This window comes from Mobula birostris, chromosome 2 (genome assembly GCF_030028105.1).
Source record: "Mobula birostris isolate sMobBir1 chromosome 2, sMobBir1.hap1, whole genome shotgun sequence".
Lineage (NCBI taxonomy): Eukaryota > Metazoa > Chordata > Chondrichthyes > Myliobatiformes > Myliobatidae > Mobula > Mobula birostris.
Genome location: NC_092371.1, coordinates 112820501 through 112834894, shown reverse-complemented (window position 1 = coordinate 112834894; position 14394 = coordinate 112820501). Strand labels below are relative to the sequence as shown.

Here is a 14394-nt window from a genome sequence, read left to right as displayed (position 1 = left end):
GAATGGCTCCCTGTATGTGTTCTTCTATTCTATCATCCTATATAGGCCTCATTCAGGATTCAAACTTCGTGCTTCTTGGGTTTGCACCCCTTGAAGACAGGTGTGTCATCACTGCACCTCAACAGCTTCATAGAATCATGGTAGAATACTACCGTGAACAGCTAGGCCCTTTGGCCAATAATTCTGCGCCAACTTTCAGTCATCCATGTTTTGCGCTCATCGCAACCTAACCCGTTTTATTCCCCACATCAACTCCTCTGTATAAAGTACATCTCACCAACATTCTAGTAGTCATTTACATAGCACACATAGCAGTACAGCACAGGAACAGGCTCTTCGGTCTTTGATGTAAATTAGTAATCAAATGGCCACCTAAACTAATCCCCTCTGCCAACACAATGTCCAAATCCTTCCATTTCCCTCATGTTCATGTGACTACCCAAACGTCTCTTGAAATTCCCTACTGTATCTGTCAGGGTGGCGAGGTGGAGATATGTCTCTATCAAAGGAGGTGTAAGGCGCTCCTTCCCTCTGTTAGCCTCCAGGTCACCCTTGGGCCTGGTGTAGCACCTGCTTAGCCCCTTGATCAGGGTCACGTGAAGCCATGGGGGCAGGTGGTGGATAGTCGTATGAGTGACAGGTGCATATCACAAGTCCTGGTTATGCGACCACTGACACCAGGCCGACAATCTCTGAGGAGTATCGATAATGGCTGGGGTCACCCATCTTGTAAAGACACTGCCCAGAAGAAGGCAATGGCAAACCATTTCTGTAGAAAAATTTGCCAAGAACAATCATGGTCATGGAAAGACCGTGACTGCACGTGTCATACGACTCAGTACGTAATGAACAAGCTAATGTATCTGCCTCTACCGCCACCCCAGGCACCCACCACCCTGTGTAAATAAAACTTCCCCCTCACATCTCCTTTTAATTTACTCCCTCTCACCTTAGGTGCATACTCTCTAGTATTAGACATTTCAACCCCAGGAAAAAGATACTATCTGTCTACTCTATCTATACCTCTCATAATCTTATTAGATCTCTGTCAGATCTCCCCTCAGCTTCTGCCACTCCAGAGAAAACAACCAAGTTTGTCCAAACTCTCGTTATAGTGCATGCCCTTTAATCTAAGCAGCATCCCGGTAAACCTCTTCTGCACCCTTGCCAAACCCTCAGTATCCTTCCTATAATGGGACGACCAGACTGTATGTAATATGGCTGAACTAGAGTTTTATAAAGCTGCAACATAACCTCCTAATTTCTGAACTCAGTGCCTTGACTAATAAAGGTAAGCAAGCCATATGCCTTTGTACGCACCATATCAACCTGTGAGGCCATTTGCAGGGAGCTATGAACCTGCACCCAAGACCCCTCTGCTCATCAAAACTGTTAAGAGTTTTGTCCTTACTGTCTCTTTACATCTGACCTGCCAAGGTGCAAATTTACTAACCTACCCACTTACATTTTCATCCAGGTCATTTATGTACATCACAAATAGCATAGGTAACAATACAGATCCCTGTGGAACTCCACTAATCACAGACCTCCAGCTAGAATAAGTTCCTTCTCCCACTACCCTCTGTCTTCTCTCGGCAAGCCAGTTCTGAATCCAAATGGCCAATTCACCATGGATCCCATGCGTCAATCTTCTGGATGAGCCTCCCATGAGGACCCTGTCAGACACCTCACCAAAATCCATGTAGACAACATCCACAGCTCTACCCTCATCAATCACCCTCATCACCCCGTCGAAAAACTCAATCAAGTTAGTAAGACACGACCTGCCCCGCGCAAATCCATGCTGGCCCTCCCTAATTAGGCCATGGTTTTCTAAATGCTCGTAAATCCTATCCCTAAGAATTCTCCCCACTAACTTCCCTACCACTGAGGTGAGGCTCACAGGTCTGTAGTTTCCAGGGTTATCCCCTGTTCCCTTCTTGAATAATAGAGCAACATTAGCTACTCGCTAGTCCTCCAGGACCTCTCTGTGGCTAGAGAGGACATGAAGGTATTAGTCAAGGCCCCAGCAATCTCATCTCTTACCTTTCTCAATAACCTGGGGTAAATCCTATAAGGCTCTAGGGACTTATCTACCTTCATTCTCTTTAAGAGACCCAACACTACTTTCTCCTTTGCCTTGAAATGCCCTAGCATATCCTTACGCTTGGCACTGATCCCTCTATCCTCCATGTCCTTCTCCTTAGTAGATACTGATGTACAGTACTTATTAAGGACATTACCACATCAAATCTTCCCCCCTTTATCCTTGAGTGGTCCCGCCCTCTCGCTAGTTATCCTCTTGCTCCTGATGTATGTATAGAATTCCTTAGGATTCTCTTTAATCCTGCTTGCCAAAGGACTTCTCATGGACCCCCCCCCCCGACTTTCCTAATCCCCTTCTCAGGTTCTTTTCTGGCTTTGTTATAATCCTCAAGGGCTCAGTTTGATTCTAGCTTCCTGACTTGTACATACTTTTCCTTTTTCTTCTTGACTAAATGCATCCTCTCTCTCGACATCCAAGGTTCTCTTACTTTGACATCATTGTCCTTCCTTTTGACTGGAACATGACTGCTCTGTACTCGGTGCAGCTGGTCTGTAAACTCCGTCCACATGTCAGATATGGACTTGCCCAAATTATCTGTTCCCAGTTAACTCTCTCTAGTTCCTGCCTAATGCTCTCGTAATTTGCCCTGCCCCAAATTATAAGCTCCTGCAAGGTCCATACTTATTCTCATATATAGGAATCTTAAAACTTACAGAATTATGGTCACTGTTCCCTAATAGTTCATCCACTGAAAGGGTGGTCACCTGGCCAGGCTCATTACCCAACACCTCCCCTTGTTGGACTATCTACATATTGATTTAAGAAGCCCTCCTGGATGCACCTAACAGAATACCCCCATCTAAACCCCTCGCACTCAGAAAGTCCCAGTTTATATTTGGGAAGTCGAAGTCCCCCATGACAACAACCCTATTGTTTTTACAGCCTTCATTAATCTGCCTGCTTATCTGTTCCTCAATGTCCCGGTGACTGGGGAAGGGATCTCTAGTACAATCTCATCAGAGTGATTGCATCCTTCCCATTTTTCAGTTCTACCCATATAGACTAGGCTGACTCCGTTACATCCCTTCAGAATGCAGCTGTTTTATTATCTCTGATTAGTAACACAGCTACCTCCCCCACACCCCCTTCACCTCCTTCTCTATCTTTTCTAAAACATTTAAACTTTGGGACATTAAGCACCCATTCCTCATCCTCTCTCAGCTAAGCCTCTGTAATGGCTGCGACATCACAGTTCCTTGTACTGATCTATGCTCTAAGTTCATCACCTTTACCCATAATACTCCTAGTGTTAAAATACACACGCTTCAGACTATGCCTAATTAACCTAGAAATCTGCACAATTTTGGGATGGCGGCGGTGGGGGGGGGGGGGGGGGGCAAGAATTGAAGTAACCACACAGACAGCACCAGAGGTCGGGATTGAACCTGGGTTACATGATCTGCAAGGCAGCTGTGCAACTGTAACACCCCTCAAACACAATGAGAATTGACCATGCCTTTCTGGTCTACAGTCCTTCAAGGGAAGAAGGGCAAAGCCACACACACTCAATGGTCACTGCGTTCAGTGTACTTCCACGTCATGGGAAAACTTGGTCCCTCACCCTCCTACACGTGGGGCAAGTTAGACAACTGCTCTGCACCACTCTTGCCCGTACAACCTGCTCGATGCCCAGATCACTTATAACGTTTTCCTTCCCCAGGGGATCGAGAGCAGGAAAACGCGAACAGCACAAGGGCAATGGAAGAAAATGTAGCCTTCAATATTAAGGGGGAAACTAACGAAGCACGTGAGGGAGAGAGGAGCAGGGTGTTGGGCTGATAAAGTGAGGGGAACACTAATGCTGACAGAGTTTTGTACACAGACATTTGCAAGCTACTTCCAGATTTTAAATTATATGCAACTGCTGCAACTAGAAATTATAAAACATAAATAATGCATCTTAATGGATTAGCTTTTGCTTCTGTGCTTGCCAGACTGAGGAGGTAATGTTCCTGTTATAGTTATCTTCAGCAGATTCATTTCCTGCCTCTCGCTTTTCAGTGCTAAAGCATATCAATCATTACTTGTTATAATATGTGTAGAATAATTAAAGCAGGCATTGTGATGAAGTGGCAGAAAAGGGCAAAGAAGATTCTCAGTCTGAGGAAGAATAACAGAGACTGGAACTGATTAGACTGTCAAGGGAGATCAAGCAATTGCAAGGTCATGGTCCATGAATGCAAAGCCAAGCTTTCAATACCCACTGTAGCACCTTTAGTGCACATGACCAAACTTTGGAGTCAAGTACTCATAGACCCATACAACATGGAAACAGTATTCAGACCAACTCATCCACACCAATTAAGATACCTATCTAAGCTAGTCCCATTCGCCAATATCTGTCCCATATCCTAATAAACAATTCCTAACCATGTACTTTCCCAAATGCCTTTTAAATGTTTTTTAGATTATGAGAACACTCAGTCCTCGTTTTTTGTCATTTAGAAATGCATACATGCATTAAGAAATGATACAATGTTCCTCCAGAGTGATATCACAGAAAAACAGGACAAACCAAAGACTAACACTGACAGAACCACATAATTATAACATATAGTTACAGCAGTGCAAAGCAATACCATAATTTGATAAAGAACAGACCATGGGCATGGTAAAAAAAAGTCTCAAATCCTGATCGACTCCCAAGTCCCCGATAGCAGGCGGCAAAAGGGAGAAACTCCCTGCCATAAACCTCCAGGCACCGACAACTGCCGATGCATTGGAAGCACCCGACCACAGCTGACACTGAGTCCGCCCATCCGAAAATTTCGAGCCTCCGACCAGCCCCTCCGATACAGCCTCCCGAGCGCCATCCTCTGCCGAGCGCTTTCGACCACACCCCGGCCGCCGAAACAAGCAAAGCCGAGAATTCAGGGCCTTCAGCTCCGGAGATTCCGGACCACACAGTAACAGCGGCAGGGAAGCGTACATTTCAGAAGTTTCTCCAGATGTTCCTTCGTGCTCTCACGTCTGTCTCCATCAAATCAGAATTGTGCATGGTACCCTACTTGACAGATTACAGATATCATTCACCAGAGAGGCCGTGCGTGCTGCGTCGTGCCGCCATCTTCTCCTCCTCCACCATCATAATAAATGTTGTTATTGTACCTGCCTCAACTGCTTCCTCTGGTGGTTTGTTCTTATATATATGGACCACCTTCTGGATGAAGAAGCTGCCCCTTAAGTTCCTGTAATCTCTCACCTTAAAAAACCCTCATGTTTTTGAAAGAACAAGAAAAAACACTATACATTCACCCTGTCTCTGCCCCTAGGTCACCCTTCAGTCTCTGTACTCCGAGAAATGAAGTCCTAACCTGCCTAAATTCTTTATACAACTCAGGCCCCTGAGACCTCACAACATTCTCATAAATCTTTCTGCACTCTTTCCAGCATACTGACTTCTTTCCTATAATAGAGTAACCAGATCTGCACAGAATACTCTCGGTGTAGCCTCATCAACATCTTGACAGCTCGTCCACTGAGGCAAACAGGAGAATTTATCATGTGCAAAGCAAAGGAATAAAGGTTTTCGACCTACCTGCTCCATCATCCAATAGCAACTCCACCTCGTAAAAAAGAAATTGCCTGCTACTGAAACATCAACAGCAAAAAAAGTTGAAGGCCTATGCTCCCCGTGAGTTTAAAAGGCAATTGCCTTTTTTATGTCCACTGGGTGGTGAGGTGGAGATAGGTCTCTACCAAAGGAGATGTAAATTGTTCCTATCCTCCGCTAGCCTGCAGGTCACCCTTGGGTAAGGTGTAGCACCTGCTTAGCCCCTTGATCAGGGTCACGTGAAGCCATGGGAGCAGGTAGTGGAAGGTCATTTGAGCAGCTGGTGCATAGCACAAGTCCTAGTTATGCGACCACTAAAGGCAGGCAGACAATCTCTGTAGAGTATTGATAATAGCTGGGGTCACCCATCTTGTAAGGATATTGCCCAGAAGAAGGCAAACCACTTCTGTAGGAAAATTTGCCAAGAACCATCATGGTCAAAGACTATAATCACCCACGTCATACGACATGGCACGTAATGAGGATAATGAATATGTCCACAGGAGACCAGCAGAACTGATTTTAAGTAAATCCATCCAAAAATCTGGAAACTTATCCCCTCTTTATAAAAGATATTTTATATTGGTCAAATATTGGGATACATTTTCACTGAGAGGTTTCTATATTGGAAGGGAGTCGCTGCATGAAAAGCATCTTTGTGCATTCCAAGCAACACAAAATAACTTCTAATCATTGACCTGCCAACTGAGTTGGTTTGTTTGGATGCTCCCAGTTTTCTGGACTTCATTTGTCAGACCCAGGGGAAATTCTGACCTCTTTAATCTAACCTACTCTTCATTGTTGTGTCCACTGAGGGAGAAAGCCAATTCAAACTTTGTTCGGTTCCCAGTTCTGGAAGAATGGAAAGTTCAATGGCTATATTGAAAAGAAAGTATTTTAATATTCAAGCTCAAAATAAACAGCCTAAAATAAAAGAGGAGGACCAGTAAGACTAGGAGCATTGGCTTTGTCCCATTAGACTAACCCTAGTGATCCCAGTCACTAATCTAAACATGCTGCATGGAAGTGAGAAGGCTGTTTTGTATATTTACCGTCTGCAATATATTTTAATGGCCTGCCCTGACAGAGCGTCTCAGACTTGAAATGTTCATTCTGTTTCTTTCTCCAGGACATAGCAGTTAGCGCAACACCTTTACAGCTCAGGGCGTACCGGAGTTCCGAGTTCAATTCCGGCGCCGTCTGTAAGGAGTTTGTATGTTCTCCCCTGCGACCATGTGGGTTTCCTCCAGGTTCTCTGGTTTCCTCCTACAGTCCAAAGATGTGTTGGTTGGTAGTATAATTGATCATTGTAAATGGTCCCGTGATTAGGCTGGGGTTAAACAGGTGGCTTGCTGGGTGGTGTGGCTTGTTGGGCCGGAATTTTATTTGTCTAAATAAAAATAAATAAATAGAATAAAACAAAAGCTACCCAACCTGCTGATGATTCCATTTATTTTGCTTTGTTTTGGATAGTTAACATTGGCAGGTTTCTCTAATTTTCATTCATTACTTTATAAGTCTTCCATTAGTACATTTTGGAACCTCAAGAGCGACTGGGATAAAGGATCTTTTCTCTGGATGGAGACACCACCGAGTTGGGCTCTAACTGAAAATTTACAATTTCCTCAGCTTTCCTGTGAACATCCCACCAAAGTTGGAACTGTGTGTCTGTTTCCACCCAGCACCCCCCCCCCCCCGGGGTATTGTTTACTCATTGCTATACACCTCACTGCTATCCCAGTGGTCAGGTACACCATGGGTGAACAATCGAAAATCCAAAAAAACACGCAGATGCTGAAAGAGAAATGGAAAATGTTGGAAACACCCAGCAGATCGGGCAGACAAAAAGGCTGAACCTGAAATACACTATCACCCTGTCCAGCTCTCTTTCTCTCTCACTCTCTCTGCAGCTTAGAAGATTCAAAGATTTAAAACACATTTATTATCAAAGAATGTATAAATTATACAACCTTGAGATTTGCCTGCTTACAGGCAGCCTAAAAGCAGGAATCCTGAATAACCCAATTTTTAAAAAAGACCAAAAACCACTGTGCAGAGGAAGAGAGAAAAAAAACACACACACGCATGTCATGCAAACAATAGAAGCAAGCCAAAAGCATTCCAAACCACACTGAGTTCCCAGATCCACTCCTGGAGCAGCTAGCGTAAGCCCAAGCCTCGATCCCAGATCACCATGCCAGTGGGGCAAAAATGCACTGTAGTTGGATAAAACTAACTTATCGTCTCAGTTCTGATGATGGAAGAGCAGCTGTGGCCCAGGTAAGTTCAAGCAGCACTTGGCGGTCAAAACTGTTTTTCAGCCCTTTAAAATGGAGACGTTTCTGCAACAGTCTACGGATGTTCATGAACAATAAGGGTTAGGGAACCCCACAGGTGATCAAAGAGAGACAGTGATTGAGAGCAGGAAAGGAATCGTCAAGTTACACAATTGAGAACTAGGTTGGCTACATAATGAAACAGGAAATGAGAGCCAAAGCGAGACCTGAAAAGACTGGCAGCAAGCACAAAATGGAATTACAGAAGTATTCCAAGCAGGGAAAGGATTGTAAAAGGAGGAAGTGGAGATGACCAGAAATCAAGAAGAGCAGTTACTCTTGGAGGCAAAGGGGATGATTAAGGCTTTAAACGAGTACTTGACATCAGCGTTCACCTAGGAATAAAATGTTTCTCATCAGCTTTCAGCCTCAAGTTGTGTGTCACATCTCCTTCGTTGCAAAGAGGTCCAATGTCACCTCGTCATTTCTGATGCCAGATCACCACACTGTCACTCTTTCCACCGGCACTCAGCTTTTTCATCATTTTCTTTAAGTTTGGGCTCCAAACATCTCTCACCGTCACGGTGTGCATTGGCAACAACTGAAACCAGGGTCGGAGCAGTGACAGGGTCCCGTGCAGAGATGGAAACAAGAGTTTATACATGAGAATTCCCACAGGACATCGATGGCTCCACCGAGCGATGCCACGAGACAAAACATTCTCAAAACTAGGACCCCCCAACAAGCGCTAATCGTGAGTCTGCTATAAGTAGTCACAGAACACAGAAAACCCGTGCCAGTCAAAATCAATTTAACAAGATTAAACAGGAAACACCATGAATTAATGACTTTCAATATGACAACAATTAACAATACAGGTGCTCATAGAAACCTTTGGAGACCAACGCTATCTGGCTCCCCGCACAGGCCAGAAGAGCTCAGTGCATAATGCACAGCCACCGAGTAAGCTTCCAAAACATTTTTAGGATTGTGAGAGAAAGCCAGAGCACCTGCGGGAAACTCACAGGGTCACATGCAAGTACATGCGGACTCGACACAAACAGAACCTGACATCGGGTTCAAACTTGGGTCTCTGTAGCTTTGAGGCAGCATCTCTACTAGCCACGCCACTGTGTCCCCCCCCCCACCACACGGTGACACAGGGGCTACAACAGCTTGTTTCTCAGATCAACTTTTGAGAAAGGGATTTGTGGGCCAATGCTGACCTAATCTTAAGGCCTGTGCTGCACATATCCAGTGAGGGGCCCACTCGGTAAAGGCTGCAGTACTTGAAGCTATCCCAAGAGGGCATCTGTTCCTAATATTTTTGATCTCCGAGGGCAACACTTTGTGGTTACTTTGACAAGCTAAATTTTCATCCTCCAAGAGGACCACAACCTTGTCGCTGTTTGGAGGCTTGCATGCCTCAATGGCCCAGAGAACGATGTTGGCTTTATGCTTTGGCTCTTGGTAGGGGCACCCATGCCAAGCAGGTCAAAGGGTAGAGGCCAGACTAAGAATGGTCCACTGGTCCTCCAGGTTCGGGAGTTCATCTCAGGGCAGACAATCCTGACTGGTACAACAAAATCGTTATGGAAACAGCAATGGAGAACCCTCCTACATCTGAAAACCGGGAGGAAGCTACTGACATGATGAAGGAAGCCCTGAACACCACCAGAGATGGAGGACTTTCTTGCTTCCCTAAACGTCACTGGCATAATGGGCTGAAATTAAGTTTTCAAATTACAGGGTAGGAAAGCATCCTCTGCAGATTTTTATGCTTTGATAGTTGACCTCCTTTAGGGGACGTCAAGTAGCGAAGTGATTTGTGAGGTTGATTTAGTTATTAGAAAATACTGCAGCTCTCAACAATAAGAGGTAACAGAGTGAGGATCAAATCTAGGTCACTGGATCTGTGAGACTGCAGTTCTCTCTGCATGCCAAAGTGTTGCTCATTTTTACCATTGCAGCTTTTGACCCCCCCCCCAACATGAGCACAAAATCTTTTAATACAGCCTTCAAGCAGGGGCATTTATCCTTTGCCCCAACGAGAAGCTGCCAGGCACTTGGACACTAGGCTGACCATACTCTCAAGGCCTGCAACTTGGGTCACTCACAGCTCACGTGGGTGGTGGCCAAGTCTGCTTGGGCTCACCACGTGATCATGAGGAAGATGTTTCAGTTGAGTGCCGGCTGAGGCACAGGAACAGTTTCATAGGTGAACGGAGTCCATCACAGACTGGATCTGATAATCTGGAATGTGCCCACTGGGCTCAGATCCTGCGATACAGCCAGCTGCAGCCTTTCCCAAGAGGAAGACAAATTGGGAATGATCTCAGATTCTTATCTCTGTTTGTTTTTGCCACGTAAATGTTGGTACTAAATCTTCAATGTAATTTTATAAACTTACAACTTTAAGCAAACGGTGCAAACACAGCAAGGCCTCTGTTCTGAAAAGTCAATATTTGCAAAGGCAGATTATTCCATTACAAGTAGCAGGTTGGCTGGTAAATATCCACATTCATAATTCTGCCTTCTGAAATGTTAATTTTCATTCGAGAAGTGGTATGCTGCACGTTCCTAAGGCACAAACCCATAGTTCATTTTAGGAGAGATTCTAGAATCAAAAACACATATTTCTACAGCATGGGCAGCATTAGCAGAATCTAGGACATTGTGTTTTCTCTCGCTCTCGAGGCGAACAGAAACCGGCAGAGTGTTCAGTGATGTTCCTTTCGACAATGGGTGCTGTTAACGAGCGGGATAGAGAGTGAGGGAGTGAGGGAAGGAGGGGGCGAGAGAGGAAAGAGTGAATAAGACAGGGAAGGAATGAGGGATTGGAGAGAGTGAGAAAGTGGAGGAGAAAAGGGGGAGTTAGAGAATGGGGAGGGTGGGAGTGAGCAATGAGGGAAGGTGAAGGTGGGGTGGGGGGGGGAAGAGGTGGCAGGGAAGGGGCACAGGGGAAGGAGTGAGAGCCAGGGAAGGTAAAGGGTTAGGGTGAGGAGATGAGGACAGGGCAAGGGGTGAAAGGGGAGGGGTTACGGGGGAGTGAGCGGGTGTAGGAGGGAGGGGGAGGGGCCGAAAGGGTAAGGGAGAGGAGGAGGTGGGAGAGGGCGGTAGGTGAGGGAGGGAGGGAAGAGAGTGCAAGGAAGAAATAGTGGGTAGATAAGGAGAGGGAAAACAAAATGCGCGGAGGGAGAAGAGTTGAAGGGATCTGGGGTGGAGTTTGAACCGGGAGGAGGGAGAGGGGAGCTGGACTGGGGCGGATCAAGAGGCGTCCCCGGGGAGGGGGCTGGGGCTGGGGCTGGCAGGCCGGCCGGCAATCTGTGATCTCTCTCTGCCCATGGAGCTGTCAGTTCGCGGCGAGGCGGCGATCCCGGGCGGAGCGAAGCCGGGGCCAGCCCGCAGATCGGCTCCGTGCATCCTGCCATGTACAGGCGGAGACTAAGCGTCCCACTACCTCTCGGCCTCTGCTCCACCGCCCTAGTGCTGCTGCTGCTCGGGGGCTTCCGAGGCTCCTGGTGCCCCCGCAACACGCCGCTGAGCCGGGAGGAGGCGCTGCCGTCCGCTGGGGCAGGGGTCGCCGGTGGGTCGGAGGTCGTCACCGGACGGGTGACCTATGTCCGGAGTCTGAAGAGGGACGGTCCAGCAGCCCGCGCCCGGGATGCCGAGGGTTTGGGGCCGGACTGCTGCCGTAGCCCTCTGCTGCGGGGCAAACGAAAGGTGAGTGAGAGTGAGGGGTCGGGGTCGGGGTCGGGGTCAGCCCCTCCTGGGTGTACGGGGAGACGTGAGTGTCGAGACAGCTCAGGAAGCCGACCTGTCCCAGAGTGAGCAAACCCTCCTGCAGGTCCTCACGCCGCCGAAACAAAACAAAACCCTGCTTTTGGGGGTTCCAGAGTTTATTGCAGTCTGGCAGTTCCTTTGCCCTGGTTTAGGCTGTTCTGAGGACCGGGGGAGCCAGCATCTCTCACAGACTCGGTGAGTTTGGCGGGGAGCTGTGGTTAGACAGGTACCACCGTGTCTGGTTAGTCATTGAATGGGAAGCACTTGCTGGCACGTGTGTGCCTCTATTAAAAGACTTGAGGACTTTTTTTATATATTTAAAAAGTGAGGACTGTACATACAAGCCGTACTTCATAGTGAGAGGCCCTTCTATCGGCGTAACAAACTCTGCACATGGGACAGTATCACTGAGCCCTTTCGCACCCGTTTAACAGGATGCACTGGGAACTGGGCGCACAGGGTGGCTGAATATCTACGGGAGTTGTGTCAGTGAGAGTACGACCCGGGCTGTTTGTGCTTGTGCACGATACATTTATTCTGCTCAGCCATGTGAATCTGCCATAAGATCATCTTTTAAAAAAAATAAACATTTGCACGATATATTGCATGCAGGGCAACAAACGTCGCTTGCTCTGTGCGCGACTCGGAGTCTTTTTAACAGGGGAAGGTCTGCTTGGGATCCGACGTGGACTCCGAAGTTTGTGGCGTTCAACTTCCCTGCAATGGGAATGCGATCCGTGAACGTCCCTTTCTTTGCACAGCGGTCGAGGGGTGACCGCTGACGGCTGATCTGTCACTGTAGGAGACACATGGGGCACGTTTAGTAAAAGAGCTACCAGCTGTGGGGGCGGTAAAATTGCCCATGAAGGGAAAGAATGGCGTGTGTACGTTGCTTTAGTTAGGACGCTAAGTTAGAGAATGTAAATTATTTAGATGTTACTGTTGCGCCATCAGTTGAACTGGACCGCTAATTTAATAGGCCTCGTATTAACAGACTGATAAAAGTACCCCGATTATTTTGAAGAAATTACTGATGGAGACACCGCGTGGTAAATAGTGAAAAGCTGGTGGGTAGACTGCAAAGGGACCCGGGAATGCGCGCGTTTTATAAATATCACTTTAATAGGCTGGGGCTTGTTAAAATTGGACATATCTGAGGCAAAACCCGTGCAGACAACGGAGGGATAAGCCCAGGCAGGCGTCAACAAACAAAAGGAATTGAAGGGTGTCACTAACAGGTTCGTGACCTCCACCAGCTGTAGCTTCCCCCATCACCCAATGTCTAATGTTTGTTTTCTTCAAGTGTTTGCACTTCACACCCAAGCCTGTTCTCAGTAACTAGCTTCACTCATAAAAGTTGCTGGTGAACGCAGCAGACCAGGCAGCATCTCTAGGGAGAGGTACAATCAACGTTTCGGGCTGAGACCCTTCGTCTTGGCCCGAAACATCGACTGTAACTCTTCCTAGAGATGCTGCCTGGCCTGCTGTGTTCACCAGCAACTGTTGCTTGAAATTCCAGCATCTGCAGATTTCCTCGTGTTTGTGTCAGTAACTAGCTTCGTGACTTTTGTCGCCTTTTCCTGGTCATATGTGGCCTACCGGCAACCCGGGTGCAGGGAATCCTATTATCAATTAGCGACAGGCCAGGAGGACTGGAATGTTGCCGGGCTTCTGATGGCAGTCCATACCTTTCTCTGGATTTGTTGGTAAAAATGACCTTTTGAAAGTTTTTGATCGTCATTGGAAAGTGAAGAACTGTCCAAGATATGCATGTGAAGCTCATTTGCTTACACTGTATTGAGATGAAGGTTCTGTACAAGTGGTGCATGCAAGCTCGAGTTCAACTCTTGACAGAAGTTTGGATAAGTATGTGGATGGTAGGGGTATGGAGGGCTATGGTGCTTGTGCAGGTCATTGGGAGTAGGCAGTTTAATGGTTTGCATGGACTAGATGGGCCAAAGGGCCTGTTTCTGTGCTGCACTTTTCAATGACTCTAACAGGAATCGTGCTACTCAGTTGATAATAAACTTGGAGCTGTGTTTAAGCTATTGATTTGTGCCAGCCAGCTGCAGTCTATGCTGAGGCATTGAAATTTCATCACTGATTCCAACTTCACTGGAAGCAGCTGCCAATTATGGGAAGCAGTCCTAATTTTCCAAAGTCTTAACATGGGCCACCATTGTCAGAGGATGGTTTTCTACAGGGGCTCAGGTTTGTACAGGACCTTTGTCTGAAATAAAAATAAATAATTCTATTCCTTTACAGTATTCCCTTTGTAATCATGGAGTAACTTCCCTGAATAATAGATCTATCTGTTCACTTTGGCCTCTTGTTCTGCATTGTGCAAAATAAGGTTCAACAGTTAAAAGACTCTGAACATCAGAGCTCTGATGCCTCAACCAAATGACAGATTTCTATTTTGCTGCTTGTAGAATCCTTGTCAGACAATTACTCTCATGTGTGGTGTTGATAACCGGAAAACACAGGCTTTAAGATCACTGTCTGTATTGAGCTCTTTGGGTTTGTGTGGGGAGCTGTAGAGCATTGGACTCTGAGGTTTTTAAGAGCACCTGAATTGGTTAATTGTTGTTTAATGAAAGTTCTTAATTGTTTAGTGTTCCTTGCCATTTTTCTTGAGTGACTCAGTCTTTAAAATGTGGTCTCCTGGTGATTCC

General features: G+C 46.5%; 1 protein-coding gene across 2 annotated transcripts in view; it reads left to right on the top strand.

The window, feature by feature from the left end:
• The first annotated feature begins 11218 nt into the window (after positions 1–11218).
• The window catches only part of mettl24 (methyltransferase like 24), a 109118-nt gene continuing 105942 nt past the window's right edge, over positions 11219–14394 (top strand). Inside the window, exon 1 of one of the 2 annotated variants that reach the window (XM_072246427.1) lies at positions 11219–11659. In XM_072246427.1, coding sequence (XP_072102528.1) covers positions 11366–11659 — 294 coding nt within the window. In that variant the 5' untranslated portion in view covers positions 11219–11365. The remainder of the gene's footprint in view (positions 11660–14394) is intronic. The other variant, XM_072246436.1, reaches the window with a different exon arrangement.